The 20,000-nt window shown below is 39.1% G+C and overlaps 2 protein-coding genes and 1 non-coding gene across 4 annotated transcripts in view; 2 read left to right on the forward strand and 1 right to left on the reverse strand.

Annotated features, from left to right (window-relative positions):
- LOC137999916 (protein SDA1 homolog) overlaps window positions 1–12,678 on the forward strand; it is a 48,752-nt gene extending 36,074 nt beyond the window's left edge. For both annotated transcript variants that reach the window (XM_068845902.1, XM_068845901.1), the window contains exons 20-24: window positions 168–283; window positions 722–806; window positions 11,290–11,373; window positions 11,562–11,648; window positions 12,074–12,678. In XM_068845902.1, coding sequence (XP_068702003.1) covers window positions 168–283; window positions 722–806; window positions 11,290–11,373; window positions 11,562–11,648; window positions 12,074–12,118 — 417 coding nt within the window. In that variant the 3' untranslated portion in view covers window positions 12,119–12,678. The remainder of the gene's footprint in view (window positions 1–167; window positions 284–721; window positions 807–11,289; window positions 11,374–11,561; window positions 11,649–12,073) is intronic.
- A 2,285-nt stretch (window positions 12,679–14,963) lies between these two features.
- Trnaq-cug (transfer RNA glutamine (anticodon CUG)) lies at window positions 14,964–15,035 on the reverse strand. The gene has a single exon. It is a non-coding gene; the product is annotated as a tRNA-Gln (tRNA).
- Window positions 15,036–15,295: 260 nt separating this feature from the next.
- Window positions 15,296–20,000, forward strand: part of LOC137999918 (protein C-ets-1-like) — a 6,458-nt gene continuing 1,753 nt past the window's right edge. The window contains exons 1-4 of the mRNA XM_068845906.1: window positions 15,296–15,555; window positions 15,687–15,831; window positions 16,404–16,479; window positions 19,550–19,666. Coding sequence (XP_068702007.1) covers window positions 15,533–15,555; window positions 15,687–15,831; window positions 16,404–16,479; window positions 19,550–19,666 — 361 coding nt within the window. The 5' untranslated portion in view covers window positions 15,296–15,532. The remainder of the gene's footprint in view (window positions 15,556–15,686; window positions 15,832–16,403; window positions 16,480–19,549; window positions 19,667–20,000) is intronic.

The raw sequence follows: 20,000 nt of genomic DNA on the forward strand, positions 1-20,000 counted from the left end.
CACATATCGCAAGTGCCGAACTGGGCTTTAACTTCTTGGAAATCGTTATTTTGTCTTGTGTGATCTGAACGCGCCACGTTTCCGCCTCCTGGTCAACCTCATAAATAAGTCGTACATTTTAGCTGATTTAGCCTCTTTTATCAACTTTCTTGTTATGTTTATTTTAGATTCTAACCGATGAAGATTTCAAAAAGATTCGGTTGCGCGAAGCAGCACGTGCACTGAATTTTAAGACAGGGAAAAAGCGAAAGGCACAAAGGATTGATGGAATACCACCGGAAAGGTCAGTTACTTATCGTAGAAATGTTAATCCGTCCTCTATTTAACTTAAAGTGATTGTGGTTGAAACGCCTGATCCGATTAGAACACGACCTAATTGTCCCTATTGATCTGGGTAAAAATACAGTCATTCTATTGAGAACTGAAAAAAAGCGTCAACTTCTTTCAACACTGATAAGCCGTGAATGGTGTTCTGTCATTACGCTGTTGGACGAAGAAAAAGGAGCTAATTTGAGATCTATTGCTTGTCTCCACTAACATAGCGGCGATGGCGTGGCGTAATTTTGAGAAGAAGGAAAAATCGCGGCATCAGGAGAATCCCCTCTTAGCGGTAGAACGCATAGCTCTCAACCCTCAGTGATACCGACAATAAAGGCCGCTCCTCTCTCCACCACCTCTCTGACTTTTACTCATTATCTTTCTATTTCTCCCTTTGAAACAGAGGTGAGCTGATTTCTGTAGGAGACATAGAGAACATCCATAAGAAGAGAAAACATGACAAGGAAGCAAGATGGGAAACTGTGCTTGTGAGTGGAACCATAACACATTTTCTTTACTTATGTCCAGAAATGCTAGTAATTATTTGCACGCCCAAGCGTCCCATTAAATGTAAGCGCATTTGCTTTCTATTTCCAGCAATAAGGTGAATTCCCGGGTTAGCGTTATTTTAGGATCTATCACTTCGCGGTCTTGCCCTAACACAGTCACATGCATTTATTTTTAGAATATTTTGCGCGGGAAACAAACAAAGGGTCGCCCATTTTAACCAAACAGAAGAATCCATGTCACCCGTGTCTGCTTTTGCCATGTTTTTTCAGGGACATGACAACTGATTTTCGCGGGAACAGGTTTTCTAAAAAATTGTGACTGTACTTGGGAGCAAACCCATGCCAAAACAACACTCTCATCTAATTCACTCTTGATTGGGGTAAAATACAGCTGTTTATCTCTACTCGAGGAGCAGAGGACACTGTGTCTCGTACGTAAACTTACTTCTAAGACACTAGTGTTAATGCTAATGGGCCAAAGAGGAAGTGGGCACTTCAAAATCGGCGTTCATTTAATTCCGTATATTTGATTTCTGACAAAAGACATCCGACCTTTTGTAGAAAAAAGTTTCTTTTATTAAAAGTACCTTAGTGCTTACCCTGCTCACATTCAATGATTGAGTTCCTTAAACCAAGAACAACGACGTTCGCGTCCAAAATGTTCCCACGTACAGATTTTTTTAAAACTTGCCACGCAAAAAGGTAATGATTTAATTTTTCCAAAAAGGCAAAAAAAATGGGGGGTCACCGTGCTCGTTTTCGAGATCATGAGGTGCACTTTTAGAAGCTTGCGTTATTTTAAGACGATCTTAGCTTACAACTTTCAGCAATAAAAAAACTACATTAGCGAAATTTAGATCAGGTAAACGTACTCAGTTCAACATAACTAATATAACTAAATTAACCTTTGCAGCTGATGTCTTTTTCTGAGGTGAAATAGACCTTGAAAAACGATACATATTAGTGTAAGAACGAACATCCTTAATTCGACAAACAACTGAGGATCTTGGGATTCATTTCATCAAAAGTTGGCGATTTTTCAAAATTATCAGCTTCAAGATAGAAAAATCATAGTCTTGCTCAAAAAGTTGATTTAAATTTTCCAAACTTTTTCCTCTAAGTTATTTTGCCGCAGCCTTCGTTAGATTTATAAAAAATGAAAAACTTAGTTTCATTCTACCGTTCTCCCTTGCTTAAGCAAACAAAAAGTAAGTTAGCAGGGACGCTTCTTCTACAAATTTTATCCAATCTGTACGCGCACCCTTTTTTTTAATGAAAGGGAGGGTAGCGGGCGACCTTCTTTTGGGGAATGGGGTAAGTTTTAGCTGTGTTTTCTTTCATAGGAAATACTTTGTTTCAACTAATTTTCATCGCATGTTCGACTTTTATCCCATTCGTCGAGGGTGTGGCTAACAAGCCGATTAGTAAGGTTTATTGCTATGCAAAACGTGTAATTTAACTCGACTGACCGCTTCTATAAATAGGATAGTTTTGATGTTCTTACCTTATCAGGCCAAATTATCGACTTTGTTAAATGGGTTATGTGGAATTAAAGGGACTAAAGGTATTAAAGCGAATTTTGAGCGAATACTAATATGGGCTTAGTAATGAAGATAAACCTGGATCTTTCAAGTGCAAGCAAGGTGGTCTGTGAAGGAATGGACCAAGAGATTGTCGTTACAGTTTCTTTTGAGCTGCATGGGTAAAAAATAACTAAATTTTAGGGGAAATCATGGTGTCCTTACGTTAACCTGTAGCCATTTCGTCAAATGAGAGGATTTACCTCTAAATATTTGGGCGTACTAATGCATGGGTCACATTCCTACATAATTAGGGTATCTACGGTTAGAAATTAACCTTGAAAACCCCATTTTTGGGGTATTTGAAGACTTTTTGCTTCGAGTTGCGCGCAAAGTAACGGATGCCTGGTCTAAACTGAAGAGATTGGCTGGTTCCTCGGAATCCGCTTGTCTTGTTTGCAATTCTCCCTCTAGTAAACTTCCCGCGGTTTTGTGCAGGCCATCAGTAGAGGAATTCTATTCGTGTATAGGGGCTGACCCTGTGTTGTTAGGAGGGCACCACAGTGCTGCGTCAAAAGACCCAGTTACGAGAAGATTTTCTAGTTCTAGTTTCTAGGATCCATTCAATATATTTTAGCCGATTAAATGGCACCGAGAAGGCGCCTATTCCAACGACGGGACTTGTAATTTGGTCTCGCGATAGAAATCGGATTAAGAGGTTTAAGGCGCCTTCAGGTCGTGCGTGCAATCAAAATTTAAAAGAAATGGACGAAATGGACTGTCTTAGAACACAAAAATCGATGAGAGGAAGCCATCCATCCGCTTGATTTTCAAATTTCGGTCAAACCCTGTGATTACCCAAACTTCTAGCCCTGACCGGCTAAATGTTCTGACTGAGTAAGTTACTGCACGGCATGCAACCATGGAATTTAATCCGAGTGTTATACTTTGGATCGCACTGGTGACCTGATCGTTGTATTGAATAAAAAATGAACTTCGTTGTCAAAAGCATATTTTAGGTGCACTTCTGAGACTGTTGGATAACAATGCTTAATTAATCTTGGAAAAATGTTTGATCGAAATCAAAACATTGGTTGACAAATTATGTTTAACGCACGTTATCTTAATGCATACAATTCCTTCAAACTTTGTTGAACCAATTGATGCTTTTAACGTTAGAAAATCATAGACCAGTTGTGAAAAAAAAACAACTAGAAGTTAGTGTCTTTGACCAAGTCTGAGCAGTCAAGAGGCCTGCGGCCCACCAGTGTGAACTTAAGGAAATTTCTTCACGCTCTCTTGAAGTCATCACGTTTTGTGACTCTCTCGTTTCTATTTTTGCTTTCGTTTTTGTGCCAACAAAAAAATTTGCACGCGGAAGTCATTTAATTATCAAAATTTCCCTGATTTGTTTGCGCGACGTGTTTGCGATTTAGATTACGACTTCCTCTGAAGTTAATCAAGCTGCACGCTCCCAACGCGAAGGCACGAACGCGCTGCACGAACGCGCGCGCCCGAGATTAGCATTCGCAAATACGCGCGAAAACGTGACATCTCTCGCGCATTGCACGTTCTTGCGAGTATTTGCAGGTGACATTAAAAAGCACGTGGAGTACACGAGATTTCCTCTGTAACCTCGTGAAATTTGTAATTTCATCAGAGAATAGTTAGACTTGCGCAAGTCTTCTCGGTAAGGACGATAAACCTTAGGCCACATATCAAATCTGCAATTCTATGTTGTTGTGTGAGGATAGAATGTTGGCGACATCTATCTCAGATTTTTTTTCGGCCGAAGCTCTTTTCCTGGTTCAGCAGCCAAATAACAGGCAAATTCTTAATAAGTGAAACAGGAATTAACACGGGTCTTGCGTTTTCTTCCTTTCTTGCTTCAACGGAAGACATTCTTCAGCGTAGTGATGCGTGACTCTTGCATCGCAGCCTATTGCGTGACATTATTAGTCATGCGGTCATCACTTGACTTCTACGTGTTTATTTCGAGCGGTGCTCGACAGCTCTTTCCAGAATAAAAGGCCACTTGTGAATCACATGAAAAATAGGCATAAAAGTAAATAATTATAAATAAAGAGGAATTTGACCGTTTGTAAAATCGTAAACAGCTCCGCGAACTTGCGATCAGGCTTTTTTGGGAAAACAGGAACGATTGACTGCAAGATGACAATTCCATCCCTTGATGCTATCCCAGAAACGTCCGGTTTGCACGGGTTTGCCAAGTTGCCGGAAAAAGTATTCGGCTAGCATACATTTCTTTCTTGCCCCGTTATCTGGGATTCAAGTTACTTAGAGATGAGAGTATTTTTGGCATCTAATGTATTCTCGACTAGTTTGACGTTTGGACAGATTCAATCATTCCCTTAGTGGTTTCCGTTTTTCTAAGCCCCAAAAAGCTATTTGTAAAAACTGACAATATAATTGAAAGGATTCATGTCTTTGAGCGTCTTCCTTTGCTAGTTCGAATCCCGGCATGGCTAACACTCGAGTTTTGTAATACTCCCTTTGTAGATCTTTATAATTACAGCTTGAAATGTTTGTATGCATAGCCCTTGCTGGTAATCAAGTTGCGTGAGATGTTGAAGAACCTATCACTGGATTGTCTAAGTAGAGTATAGGAGACTTTGTCCCCTATGTTGTGGCCTGACGAAGTATTGCCATTTCCTAAATTAATTGATAACTGCATAACAAGCAGTTTGGCCAAAAACATTCTTCAAATTTGTTTTGTTGAACGAAGTTTTGTGGCGTGAAATACACGCTTTCGATCTTTTCAATGGGATTAATATGTTCTTGGACGAGTTGTGCATGAGGTTGGAAATAGTCAACGCCATTCAGTGCAACGTTTGTGTAATCCCAAAACAATGGCTAAAAATTTAAGCAACACAAGAATTCATTCCATTAATTCTAGAAATAATAGACGTGCCATTTTTGAAGGTTTGGTAGTGTTTGTAAAGAATGTTGCGGTGGTCAATTGAACCAAAATGTTGGAACGTTTAGCATTTTGTGGTGGATGACTTGACAGTCGACGTCTTAGCTCTGCTATTTGTCGTCAAGATATACCTACAGGCAGTTCCTTTTTGGAGACTTTGATGGCGCGTTAGGATTGACACAACCTTGAATAACTTTTTTTGCTTATCAGTGCTTTGTAACGACCAGTCACAATGCTGGTAATGAAGTATACTGAAATCACAACTTCGATTCGAGTTTGAAAAACAGCTCTTCGCGTACCTGTTGGAAGTTAGTGCCGTGTTAATTGAGTACAGTTCGTTAGCCAGAGTATCGGTTATCCCTAGCAAACGGAGCAAGGTTCCAATTACAGAACGGTAAAACAGAACGTTCTTGATCTGTTGGAAGTGAGGAAAAAGAAGCTAAAAAAGTTTTGGTACAAATTGGAAGGCCGCCTCCATCCATTCTTGCAACACTGAAATATGAAATCGCTGAATTGTTGGAATGACTTTTTCTTGTTGGAAAAAAGCTTGTCGTCAAACCAAAAAGAACATGAAAAAATATTTTCTCGAGGAAAAGGTCAGGTTGAGAGACTAACTTTTTCCTGGGACGTGTCACGTGACGTGTAAATTGAGGATTTTCCTCGTTCAACTTTCCTGTGCGCCGCCATTTTGGAGTCATTTCATTCACCACTGTTCCCCATGTTGTGTAGCAAATGTAAGACATCATAAAATCCTAAATCAGTAGTAAAAGGAAAGGCTAGTCTAGAAGCTTCTCCGTTTCAAATAATGAGGCAAAATTCATCGCGTTCAGTGAGTAGACGATGCTCGTCCAGTCACTGAGTTTCCGGGGATCAGTGAGGAATAGATTATCTCTGCATGCATGGACACTTTCATTCTAAACGCAGACGTTCTTAGCATATAAAAGAAAAACATAAATGGTCTTTGGTAATCTCAGACTGGATGTTACGAGAAATCCTCGCCAGATTTATCGATAGGTCTTCTGCAGACCTCTTGGTACTCAGTAAAACGAAGAGGTCTAATATATATTCCCCAAATTAGCACGGAATATTTGAAACATGAAGGAGAACTCTTTTTAAATTTTATTTTATTTTTCTAGGCTGTATCATTTCAGTATTTGTAGGTCTTTGACTTCTGAAAACATTCGTTATTGGAATTCGTAAAAGGCTCCATAATATTATTGTTTAGTATCATATGTATTCAGTGTTATTAAAGTATTTAGGAAGCGCGTGTAACATTGTAACGTATAATTTTTTTACTTCTTGAAGTGACAAAAGACGTTGAGGGCTAACATTGGAGGAGCGATTCCATTCAGTATTTTGGTTGAGAATTTTTACAAGACCTATGCAATTTTAGTTCTTATTGAAGTTCATTGCGTGCATGCATTCCGTGTTGTAACACAGCCTTTTACTTAATTTGAGTGTGAAAAGATCCTTTTTGTCCAGTCTAGTGTCTACTTGGGAGTATTTTGATATTGCATCGACGGTTAAATCGTTTGAGGATGAAAGGATATTGCTTTGTGGGGTTTAAGAGCTTATTGAATGTCTTCAGACACACGAGCAAGGTTGACGTCAAAACTATAAGCTGTTTGGTCATTGATATTGTTACTATGTTTAAGGTCTTTTATGCTGGTTTATCAAACATTTCATGGTCATAAATGAAGGCTCACGGCTTTTTATCCTTTTGTCGTTGTTCAAAATGGCCTGCGTTTCGCCAGGGAAAGCAGGATTTGTTTTACTCGATCCGATTCATACCGGTCTCGAGTTTGTGGTCAAAACCATGTCGTGTGGGCAGACGAACGAAGTGCCGAGAATTCCAAAATCCAAGAGTAATTCCTTGAACTTTGTAATTGACTGAGGAATTATTTCCAGTGACGCAAAATTGTTCTTTGGCGATAATTCTCAGCGAATTACGCAAATTGTGGTAACTTAGGAGACCGTGTGACTAGCTGCTTAGCAGTTAAGCAGTCCCGGAAGCGCTCAAGTACAACATTTGAGAAAAGTGAAAGATGGCGAATATCTAAACACTTAAGTACTTTTTGGCATTACTCTTCGGAATCTCGGAAGTTAAAGCGTCAAACCTTTTCAGTAAAGCCTCTCGTTGTAAGCGTGAAGACAAATACAGCTTCAAGCCTTCCAACCTATATCAACTGTAACGAATCAGGACTTTCTGGAGGAAATTTTTAACTACTCATCGTGAATTGGCGATCTGCTGACTTGTATATCGGCCTTTGGACCAAATTATCAGCGTGTGCCTCAAGATGACGAAGATTCATACGAAAGTTTTGATATTCCTAAGAAACAACTTACATTAAAACCATTGAATCCCAGGCTCCTCAAAGCAACTCATGGCAATACTACCCCTCACTAAAAAGTGATGGATTTTATTAAACTTTGTTTTTTGTTCACAGTGTTAATCCACATAAATTGAACACACAAGGCACTTCGTACAGCGCCATACCAGTCTACAAGTCATAAGTAAAAAAGGGACTTTGCCGAGTGCTGGAACATGTAGATGTAGATATAGATGTAAATATAGAAATAGAAGAAGGACAGTCTAGAGCGAATGAGTGCCGGCATAGTGATTAAATGAGCCTCAGCTACTGTCGTGTCAATTGTAGATAAAGAATCCAAAATATTCCTACATTAAGATATGTTATAAATAAATATATTGGAAGAGCCCTTGAAACTAACTCGAACTTTAAACCTCGGCTCTGTTCTCAAGTGCTCAAAACTCCAAGGTCTAATTTTGATTCTAGCAAACTGTAATGTTTATTGGCCTCGGGGCTGAGGTGAAGAATGGTTAAAATGGCGGCCGAATAACTTGAAAATATTGCTTTTTTCACGAAACAGGAAAACGATATTTGTCATTCATGATACGCTTGAAGAGCATTGCATTAATTCTCTCAAGTCCAGAGTGACAAAGCTGTTATCTTTTTTTTGAAACATCTTACTTCCTAACGTGACGTTCAAAGGCAATTTTGACTGCAGGGAAGAGGTCATATTCGGCTTGGAACCAGAAGTGGCCAAGGAATGCGAGAGATGGCTGAGATTTGCATGTTAATCACCAATTATTTTCGAAACTTCTCCTAAGATATGCCTCCTGGGACATTCTAAGGTCCTAGAGAAATATAATCCCAAATCTTTGTGACTAAAATAATCGTTCTATTTTCCTGTTTAAATGTCGACACCAATGAAAACCTCGACTCCTTGTGATCAAGAAAAAGGTCATCCAAACTTTTTTTTTTTTTAATGGTGGAGTCAAGTTTTACCTTGGCAAAAAATGACGATAGTTTTGTTGCTTTTACGTCAAACTGCATGTCATTGCCACTCATTAAGTGGTCAGCAATAAGTATGTTTTTTTCCTTGACGCTTTCTTGTTAATGACATGACATTTATATAGTGCAGTTCAATATTCAAAGCGGTTTATTTTTGTGCGAGACTTTTTGTCGGACATCTCATGGCGTATTGCATCCGCTCACTTCACAACAGAGAGCTGTAGCACCGATGCCAACAGGTTAATAAAAGTTCGTTATTTTAATCCCTTCCGATTCGTGCAAAGTTTACATCAAGCTGTTGGGAATAACATGGGCATTAACAGTGGGTCATGTTTGCAGAGAAAATTTTGTCGGATGCTCGTGACCTCCCGGTGTAACCTCAAATTCGGTCATTTTTTAGACAAGAGCACCGTGTGCGAGCAGAACCTCCCTAAAACTCACCAGAGGGCGAGCAGCCCAAGTTTCTGGGCTAGTCACTCCCGTCAAACTGGTTTAGGCGGCGCGCGCATCATATTTTTGACGGGGCGAAGGTCAAAATCGAGCCTTTACTACGAAAAATCAATATATGACGTCTAGGAGTGCGATCGAAACTTGGCCTGGGGTTGAAACTGCCTCCAAGCAACGCCTTGTACATACTCAATAAAGACTAAACACGATTTCTGCAGAGTTCTTTCTTTATCGGCGTCGAGCTAAGAAAGGCTCTGCTGGCAGGTAGAGTGGCAAAGCTGAAAATGAACCAAAGTGTGAAGCGCTTGTTCAGGGTGTGTAGCCTTTGAGCAAGCGCCCTCGGGGGGTGAAGCTTTCTCCCTCCGAGAGAGCAGGCGAGGAGGGCGTACAGCGGCATTGCTTTTGTTCATTAAAGCAATTGTTTTCTGCCCAGGTCACCGTCGCGTCTTTGCGGTTTGTCTCCCAACCTTCTGTGTTTTATATGCATAGTTGAATTGCAAAGTTGTCGTCTCTTAAGTTTTCGAATGTTTGTGTGGATTCTTCAAAAGCCCGCATGAGACATGAATAAAGAAGTGCGGCGTACGGGGTTTTATTCACGAGTTGTTTGTGTCAAAAACCCGAACGAGCGAGGTCCGAGTGAGTGAGGGTTTTTGACACAAACAGCGAGTGAATACAACCTCGTACAAAGCACTTTCCATGTCGTGAGCTGTTTACACCTAAGGCAAGAATTTTCGTTGAAATAGTTTTCTGAACACAAATTAGAAACAAAAACTCACTAACAATTGAAGCAAATGCAATTTAATTTGATTCAATAACAAAATACGAGATGCACGAGTGATTGGCTTGGAAAGTCCTTTACGCTACCTTTGATTGGTTATACTTCAACTCGTCAAAGAGCTGTACGCCATTCTGATTGGCTGTATAGTTTTCACATGTGAAAATAAAGCGTATAGATTTGTACAAATGAGCTTTATGCAATAAAATTCTCATGTTATGTGTAATAAAACGTCTACAAATATCCGTGAAAAGCCGACTGACTCCTTTCTCTTCGGATATTTTTAGACCGTGAATATTGATCGAGCAGGGCTTTCGACTTGCGACCTCCAGTAGACTGGCGCCTCATTTGCGCCGTTTATGGCAGCTTTTATATCACACGATGCTTTCATGGTCGGGGTTTTTTTTTCTCAAAAGACGCTGCGAACCTTAAAAAGGAGAATAAAGGTTGATCTTTTCTTTTTATATTATGCCAGTGCATAATTTAAGCTCAAAGACTGGAGAAATTCTTCCTAAGTGGGAAGCGTCGCTTTTAATAATGCCAGACAGGCTTTTATCAGATAGCACTTAGAAATCTGTTAGAAATGGGTCTTGTAGATTTACGCCGTAGCGTGCGCATAAGGTGAAACTGGCGAGAGCCACCCCCTGTTGGGAAGAAATCCACTTATGATTTAAGAACATTTAAAATTTCTCACGTAAATCTTAATTCCTCTAGGGACAGTTTAAAAATGCAGGTTCCAATTGGTATTTTCTATCAAATGCTGTTGCATAATCAGTTCTGTAGCCGGGAATTTATCCAAAACGGTAGAATTAACAGAGGAAACGTCTAACGTAAAGGAACGGTTTTCGCTCGCGATGGAGGTGTGAGTACAACCACTATATGCAAAAGAGGGGGCTCTTCACATGATCGTGGTTTACCAGGATGGCTCAGTTATCTTCTTGACGTTCATATGATAAGCAGTGGTGACGCAACCATTAAGGCACGAAATCTAACAAACAAACCTGATTCGAACGTTTTGCTTTATGATTGATTTTAGTAACCTCAAAATTAGTCTGAATTTAATTATTAAATAAAAGAGAAGAAGAAATTAGATGCTGTCCTTTCCATGGCGAAATTGCACATGGAAAAAATTCCGTCCCAGTTACAGAGATCTCGGCCCCACAAACCAAGACCTCAGCAAACGAGCCATCCGCCCTCTTGTGAACGTGCGAAGGTTTTGGTGGGGAGGCTTTGAGTAACGTTTCGATCGTTATAACCATTTTTGGGAAAGAAAAGACACTTATTAACGACAACTTAATTGATCTGCGGGTGTTGCTTCTTCTTATCTCGCCAGTCCAAGCCGACCTCATATGAGACAAAATTGAAAGTGTTCTTGCACTTCCCCTATAACTGGTCGAGGACCATCGAACGTCAATAAAGTTGACTTCAATTGAAACCCCTTGTTTTTTGTTGGTTCTCTTATTCGTAGGCTGGTAGACAAGGCAGGGAGAAATTTGGTTCCAAACCGAAGACCAAGAAGAGACTAAATGAGTTTGCAAGCACGTCGAATAAGGTAGGGCCTATTGTTAAAAATTGGACACCAGACAGTTCTTCTTGAACAAGAGGCATCGTCAACGGCTGCGCAATTCTGAGACGCAAAATAGGCTAGGAAATTAAGGCTTTCAAGAACGTTTTTAGGAACGTTTGACAAGTTTTCTCCGACTGAAAAAAATATTTTCTCGTGTCGTTTTCTTTTTGCAGGAGAAAAGAAGAAAGAAGAATTTCATGATGATGCGACACAGCAAGGATGTGAGAGGAAAAACGAAACGTTCTTTTCGGGAGAAACAGGTAAACCCCGCGTTTCAGAATCTATTTAGCAGTGTTGTTTTCAGTGGAAAGAAGTGAAGCACGTCGAAATATATAAATTATTTAACGCGCATTTTTTTCGAAATCTGCAGTCTCCTGGACCTTTCGTTGACTTATTTGGGAAAAAAATAACTGGGCATCGCGAAAACAAGGTTAATTGGTCCATCCCCTGAAGTGTGGTTAATAAAGGCACGCCTCTTTGCTTGACACACACGTTCTTGCATAAATGTGTTTATTGTCTGCTTTTGTCCTAGAGGCATGCATCTTGAATATGTGAATAAGTTTTCTCCACGAAATTAAAGTTAGGGCCGTATATTATCAAAGAAAGGACGAGGATCGTTTGTGTTATATAGCGTTACGAGAAAGCCACTGTGGTATTTCATTCAGAATTTTTTCTTTTCCAACAGATTGCCCTGAAAAACGCCCTGTTGAGAAGAATGAAAGCGAAATAATGGAACGTCTTTTTAAAGTTTAAGTTATTTTCCTGACTGGATAAGATAGGCGGGGAGAGAAAAAAAAAAGACAGGCAAAGCATTCTCGTTCAGTTGAGGAAGATCGCGCTCGAGACCAGCTTTACCATTGAAGTTGCTTAACTACAGAAGCCTCTTCTGAACTTAGATAAAAGTGAATGGAAGTCGGCAATCGCCGTTTTGTAACCATTCTGGACTCTGGTCTGCTCTGACACTTTCTTCTGCGCTAACGAAAGGGTGCTGACAAAACACGGGTCGAAATGGATTGTTCTTTTGTGAAACGCATGGAGGCTTTGAGAGGCGTTAAAAGAAACTGAAACTTACTTCCGAAAAGGTCAAAGTCGAAACTGAAACTGAAAGACGTGAGGAGCAGGGCATACAAGAAGTATTGACCCACATTGAGAAATCGAATGGGAGAAGAGACAATTGAGGAGTGGAGTCTTGCACGTTCCCTCAGATTGTAACTTTGAAATAGTTTTGCGTGATGGTTTCGAACACTTATTAACTTCTTTGATCATTGCATTAAACTTTTTAAACTGTGATCTTTGTTTTGTTACCTTGTCTTCGCCTTGTAAAGGCTAGGTTTTCCTCAAGACCCCCCAACAGCTATTGCTATTAACAGTCGAGTGCTGTGGCCATGTAGTGGTGATTTTTCACCATCTCATTCACCGCACTGAACACTGTGATTTGGAGTCCTCAAAGCTACAAAGTTTGCTATTGTAAATCTAAACATATTTGAGAAGCAAAAAGAAAGGTGAACACGTGGATTTGAAGCATCGCAAAGATAAACTGGAAAATAAAAATCGAAGAAAATGGATCTTAAAATAAGAAGTTTTGTTTGCCTATGCAGGGGATTTGCGGGTAGCCTAAAAGTGTTATATAACCTTTTGAAAAACTCAAAGTTGTCTCCTTTTTTGTTAAATGGAAAGTTGAGCAATCTTCTGGTATACCAGTTTACCGGAAAAAAAATTGCCAAAATACCCCAAAATACCCAAAATTCATCCAAAAACTCCCAAAATTAATGGAAGCAATGTATACTGTATACCTGAAATTCAAAGAAAGTGATATACCGAATACCCGTATTTAAGCTGCTCTATACCGTATACCCGATTTAAAAAGCCCCTGTATACCGTATACCCAAAAACCCTGGCCGATCCTGATTAACTGATTTTACATTTTTGACATAGCTACTTCAACAGCGAGCTTGGTCGTGGACAAGCTGAGGGCCTCCATGAATGCACAAAATACAGCGGGATTAATTGATTGGTATCAAGTTTTCTTAAAAATTCGACATTTGAATGCAAAGGTTTTAACCTAACGGAAACAAACGTGGAAGTATGCGTATAGAGCTCAATTAAGAGGTTAAATTCCTATCGGTCCTCTCCTCATATTGCTTGTCGGTGGTGGCATTTTCTACCAGCATACAGCTTCAAGGTCGCGGATTTTCGTGAAAAGGTCAGAGGAAATTGTGAATGTTCTCAAGGCCACTGAAAAGTCGGGGAATATCATTTGTCTGTTGACAAGTTTTCGCGAAGATTACGACATACATTTTGTTTTGCTGAATGTCAGTTTTCTCAGTGAAAGCGATAAAAACAAAATGTAACTTGATATTCCAGGAGTCAAAGAAAACAAGGTTGAAGCAATTGATATAAATGGGGCTGTGACTGAGTTATCATAGCCACCTAAAACATGTTTGGGGAGTGAAATGTAATGGAAAAGAAAGATCTTTCTTTATGTCTGATGAGTTGCAACCTATTTAATCATAGAAAAGACGTCCAAACCTGATGATGGATTCTTTTACTTCCCTAAAAGATGCTTTCTTATGAATGTTTCAATGCACGTGCAGTTTCATTGCAAAAAATGGCTAGTACCATTTTTTTCCCCGGAAGGCCGGTGATATCGTTACCTAATAAAGAGATTTAGTATTACCGTTAGGTTAAACGGCAAGCGACCAACGACTGTGAAGGCTAGCGGCTGTTCGCCATAATTGTCTCCCTCACTGTTTAGACTGATCGATATCTGCGGATAACAGGCAAGAAATTGACTACAATCAAACAAGTTTCTTTGCACCACCAACTTTTTTCAGAAAACGCTTGACGTCAGTTTGCCGCATCTTATCGGAAACGTCAGGTGTCGTTCAAGTACAATATCCGAAACATCTGTTAAAAATAAATTTAAAATGTTGAAATCTTCACTTATTCTGGTGGAAATAGGCGACAAACGAGTTTTTCTATTAATTATAAAGGAAGCTTGCCCAAACAAGTGGTCGGGATGAATTTTCACCCTGCATACCAAGTCAACGGGGGACCCTTGTCCACTGTTAACAGGGAAAACCACTGTTTTGTTTCGTTCTTGGTACCCGTTGACGCCCTCGTCGTATTTCACGCTCCACCTTATGATGAGATTAAACCCTTCTATCCAGGACACCAAGATGAAAGCGGCGCAATATTCCGTTAAACCTTTGACGAGTCTGTCGAAAGTGAGGGCTAAGACTCCAGCCTCAGAACGTTCCTTCAAACCTGATTCTTGACCCGATCAATGACAGGAAACAAAAGAGAGAAAAAGTACAAAAATCCAACTCTTGAATAGGAGGACAAAAGTCGTCAGCGATTGCAGATAATGCAATGACATAAAAATTTAATTGAACTAAATTAAGTTACGTTTTTTATTCGGTTGAACCCAAAATTAGAATAATCTACTGTCTGTGTCAAGTGTCTACTGCCAGTCACATATCTCGCTCATGCAATCTTGCATGCAGGCGTTTTAGAGTTCTGGTGTAGGTTTTCGTGACTTTCTCAATATTTATCAGAAAAAGCGACGCCTTTAGAGGTCCCGCCGAGATTTGAACTCGGATCGTGAGATTCAGAGTCTCAAGTGCTAACCGTTACACCACGGGACCACAGCTATTACAAGTGGAGAAAATTAAATATTTAATGTATTCGGTTGCTTCGGAACGGGCCTCGGGTAAACTTCGTGACCCGATCTGTAGGTGTGCCATCATCGGTACGCAAACTTCGTAAATCTCTCTTCCAAATTTGGAACATTCTTGACATCACGAAGACGTATCATCCAAATAAGGCATACTACTAACAATAGCTTGATGTTCCTATAGCGACAGGCTCCCTGGTAATAAAACACGGTGCAATGACCTCATTTCCTATAATAAGACAATATAGCTTCGGTGAATGTGGTTGTGTTGAGGAAAATTGTTCACGAAACCGACCGCTGATGAATTCTTCATAAAAGGTGGCTGATCTTCGGTTGCGTTGAATTTTGTCGGCACTGAAAACTCGCTCGTAACTGAAACCAGCTGCGTTGATCTGTTCGGCATACGTCACCACAGCGTGTTCTGCTTTGTGCATTTGCTCTGATTTGCGATCGACGGTCACATCGAACATGGGTGACCCTTTTACTATTTGGTAAGCAAGCGAACTGAACCTTCTTCTTCTTCGTTATTACAGCGTTAGATAGATCTTGATCAGTTCTTGTTCAGGCCTGACTGTGAATAAATTGGCCGAGTTCCATGTTTGTTTCCTCTGCGTCTCTCCAGTGTGCTAATAGACGATGGAACGCCGCGAATTCCTTTCCCGCTCCGGATGCATTTATCCCTGACAGTGTACCGACTCAAGCAAATGATAGAAGCACAGGAGGGTTTTACGGTTTCCGAGCAAGAAGTGTACTATCATGGAAGAGCGGTAAATATATCATCACTTTCGTGTATTTTCTAGAATCGCAGATGATTTTGGAAATTCTTTGATGCGCGCCGCGCGAGACCACAATTCTTCCACACGCGTGCAAAGCGACAGTCACGCTTCTTGCAGCTCACGCTTTGTAAATTTCACTTGGTTTTCCTTTCATTTATCCCGCATTTGCGACAGAAATGTACTCGATGCAGGCGAATTAGCTGATAATCGAATTTCGTAGGAATTCCTGTATGTTTATTGCAGTATTTTTTTTCTTTTGTTTCCAAAAGCAGCTGTGTAAAAGAATGAAAAAATTAAGAAAACGTCTGTGAAATGTCTAGCAGAATTTAAGCTTAAGCTTACACAGCCGTGGACGTTGTGGGAAATTCTATGCAGTGATGAGCAAAATATCGTTTGTGTCTTGTGATCACGATATTGTGGCGACATTAAATTACTTTAAACTCATATTTGAAAATAACGTGACCAATTTTAATAGTGGGGGTTCAGTATTGTCAGATAATTTTACCTCCCGAGGTATCTATTCAAACCATTTCTTGATCAATATTCGCTTTATATCTCCTCAGCTGCAAGACAATCTTACTCTTGGACAACAGGAGGTTCAAGACAACGCACAAGTCGATATCCGAGTAAATTTCCAAGGTAACTGCTTCTTGTAGAAAACCACATTTAGCTCAGGCCTGCGTTACTTAATCCAAGAGAACCATCAAAGATTCTGTTAACACGGAATCAAAATCTACGGTTCTTTTAATTTCTATCCCCATTTCCTCGTAAATTCTCTGGAGGATTATTGTGGTATCATTTGGGAAAATTCCATAATCTTTTCAATGCTTATGCCATTGTGCGTGGGGGTGTATTGTCTATGTTGTGATGTCAGTTACTGTCAAAGAAATCTTTGTTCAAGGAAATTTGCTCTAAGACGCCCACGAAAATTTGCGCAATTTGCGGTTTTTAAGACTTCATTTAATGGATTCTTTCTGTGTGTGTGTAGAAAGTGATTTCTTTTCGGTAAACGTAATATTCCCATTTTTTAAATTAAGAAAATACTATTAATTTCCTTTTATTTTGAAGTGCTGCAGAAATAGTTCTATTTTCGATAGAGAGTAATTCGAGACAATGTTTCTTCAATAAAAGGTTATAAATCCAAGGAAGATGGTAAATTTATCGATGTAAATGCATTTTTTTTTGTTTTCTCAAGTACAACGTTTGTTTGACCAAATCTGTATTTCTTGCAAGTTGCAAGCATTTGTTAAAACTCCAATCCTCTTCGTGTTCCTACCCATTTAGTGCATGTGTGTCAGTGTGGTCAGTTCGAAGACACTGAAATGCATTTTTGCTTTCATTGTGTTCTCTTAAGTTGCTAATGGTCAAAGAGATGTGTGTACTTCTTTACCACAAAGAGATCTGATTAGTGCATGCATTCATTTTATTTCTCTCAGGAAGAAATAGTTTTTTAAGTGCAAATTATATCACTTGATTGCAAGTCAGTTGACCTAAAGCCCTGTTTGTGGTTTCGGAAGTATTCTCTTTGGTTGAACCCTAGGAAATAAATTTCACTCTAAGGTGAAAAAAACCCTGACAAGCTTTTTAAAGATAATCGTGGGTCAGTTGTACCTTGTTAAAATAACACGTCTTGACAAGGAAGGCCATGTGCAAGGGCTCCTTTTTTTAATGTCAATTTTTCGTAATGTGCAGGAGATAAATGCTGTTGAGGTTTGAATAAACTGCCTCTTTTACATTAAAAGCATGCATGCCTGTGGTTGCAACAGCAGAAGCACTCTGGTTGTTTTCCTTTTCCCCACAAGGAACAAGCAATACGTCTCTCATCCATTTTTCTCAGAGAGTAATTTCTCGTATGTTTTTTCCAAAATTTTTGTTCACTTTTATGCCTTGGAAATTTCACTTACTTTGGCTCAGAATTTAAAGACTGAGACCTGACCTAAAGTAAATTACTTGTGCCTGAAAAGTAACATGAAATTGAAACAGGATATGTTGTCGCAATAATTTATCAGTCATGGCGCAACAGATTTTCTTGCCAAAAGAGCATCTTTTAAAAATATGAAATCACAACACTATTTTACATTCGTCTCAAAGCTCTTGCTTCCGTGAAAAAGTTTAAATTTAGCCTGCATCATTCAATAACTACAAGTGACGCAAATCTTGTTTTGTTTTGATGACTCAATATACCGGTAATACTCAGTGCAGGTCAAGTGACAATAATTTTTTAGTTTAGAATTTTTGATCAATGACGTCAAAACACCTCTGGTGTACAAAAATAGTACTTTTCTGGGGTTACGTCCCTTCTTATTTAGAGTGCTTGATGCAAATGGTATATGTGTACGTTCATCCTGCAAAATGATGACTGTGGTACTAATATTGCTCCCATGTTTTAAAACTATGACAATCTAAGTAAACTGAAGATGATCATAATATATTCATCGTTGATTTAAAGACCTGAGGCAAGCTGACAATAATAATTATAGTTACTATAATTATTGTTAGTAGCTAGACTGTAAGAGAGTGTTGTATTATTTTATATTGTTGTCTTTTCTTGTTATTTACTCCCCCCTTAACTGCTTTTAAAAATCTTGTAAACATCCAAAGATTTGATGGAGAACTCAGAGATTGTCAGCTGTGTTTGGGCCTACCAATATACCAGTATTATCGATGTTCGCATACATTCCAAGAGGGTATCAGATAATTAAAGTCCAAATGTGGCCTACATGTAGCTTGAAATTTGATGTTTTTATGAAATGTTAATCTCTGTCCTGCAAATGAAAAATGTTAGGATTTGGCGAATATGGTCGTCAAAAGCAAAATTTATTTCAGTATAGTGATTAATGTCACATCAGGACCTTTAAACTGGCCCCAAAACTGTTAACGATGTAGCTAAGACTGGAAGAGAGCTTAGTCTGCTAGGCAAAGGTTTGCTGTTTTCAATAATAAGGGGTATCTGCATGAACCACATTGCTCAGTGGAGAATGAGAATTACCTCTTGTATTAGGACCTTGTGATTCACACTGACATACAGTGTGTACCAGTCCAGAACAATCGACCTGACATTGTTGTAATCAACAAGAGTAATTATTCATGGACACTGATTGATATTGCTTCATGCGACTTCGATGTGGTTGAGAAACAGAAAGAGAAGGTGGAGAAAATGAGTGGTTAGCTTTTGACATGACTAAGGCAGATATATCAAGTGACTACCCATACAGTGCCAATAGTAATTGGGGCTCTGGGGACTATTAACAAAGGCCTCATGGAGTCTCTCAGGAACTTGGAAATGCAGGATATATCCACAGACACTCGGATGACAGTAATTTTAGGCACAGCTGGTATCCTTAGGCGAACATTGAGCCTCTAAGCCCCAGGTAGGGGTGGAGGCTTGTTATTAAATGCAGCAAGCTAATAAAACGTATAGCTGGTGAGGTAGTTATAATAATAATAATAATAATGATAATGATAATGATAGTGATAGTGATAGTGATAGTGATAGTGATAGTGATAGTGATAGTGATAGTGATAGTGATAGTGATAATGATAATGATAATGATAATAATAATATAATAATAAAGTGCCAGCTATAAATACTGTCATGTAGAAAGTGCTTAGAGTCTAAGACTGATCCAGACCAAAGATTGTTTAAAAAGAACAAAAAAGAATTTTGTTCTTTCTTGAACTCAATGAGCAATACTGTCCTTTTTTCCAGAAATTCCCTCACCCACAAGAAAGAAGGGCAGTACATCAACTAGTGAGGATTGTGTTGTACCTGATATTGATGATGAGGATAATGTCTTCAACTTTAATCAACCCAGAGTACCAGCTGGTGAGGTTTCTTTCTTTTCTTTTCTATCATTTATTTATTTATTTATTTGCATTTGAAATTTATTATGCAAAATACATGTACATGTACAGGCCTTTAAATTCAAAGGTCATAAAATTATGTTGTTTGCTGAATTAAAATTAGTTGCCTTGGCTTTTCAATAAATTGTATTAAATGTTGCCCTTTGCAACATGCAAGTTTTTAAATAATTATTAAAAATGTGCTCGTTGCACAGGGCAACATTGTGTTAAAATAAATAAATTAAATTAATAATCAGTTTATTTAACCCTTTGGTAGTGTATTTCTAGGGAGGTCAATTCTACACAGAACACATAAA

This window comes from Montipora foliosa, chromosome 4, assembly GCF_036669935.1.
Source record: "Montipora foliosa isolate CH-2021 chromosome 4, ASM3666993v2, whole genome shotgun sequence".
Lineage (NCBI taxonomy): Eukaryota > Metazoa > Cnidaria > Anthozoa > Scleractinia > Acroporidae > Montipora > Montipora foliosa.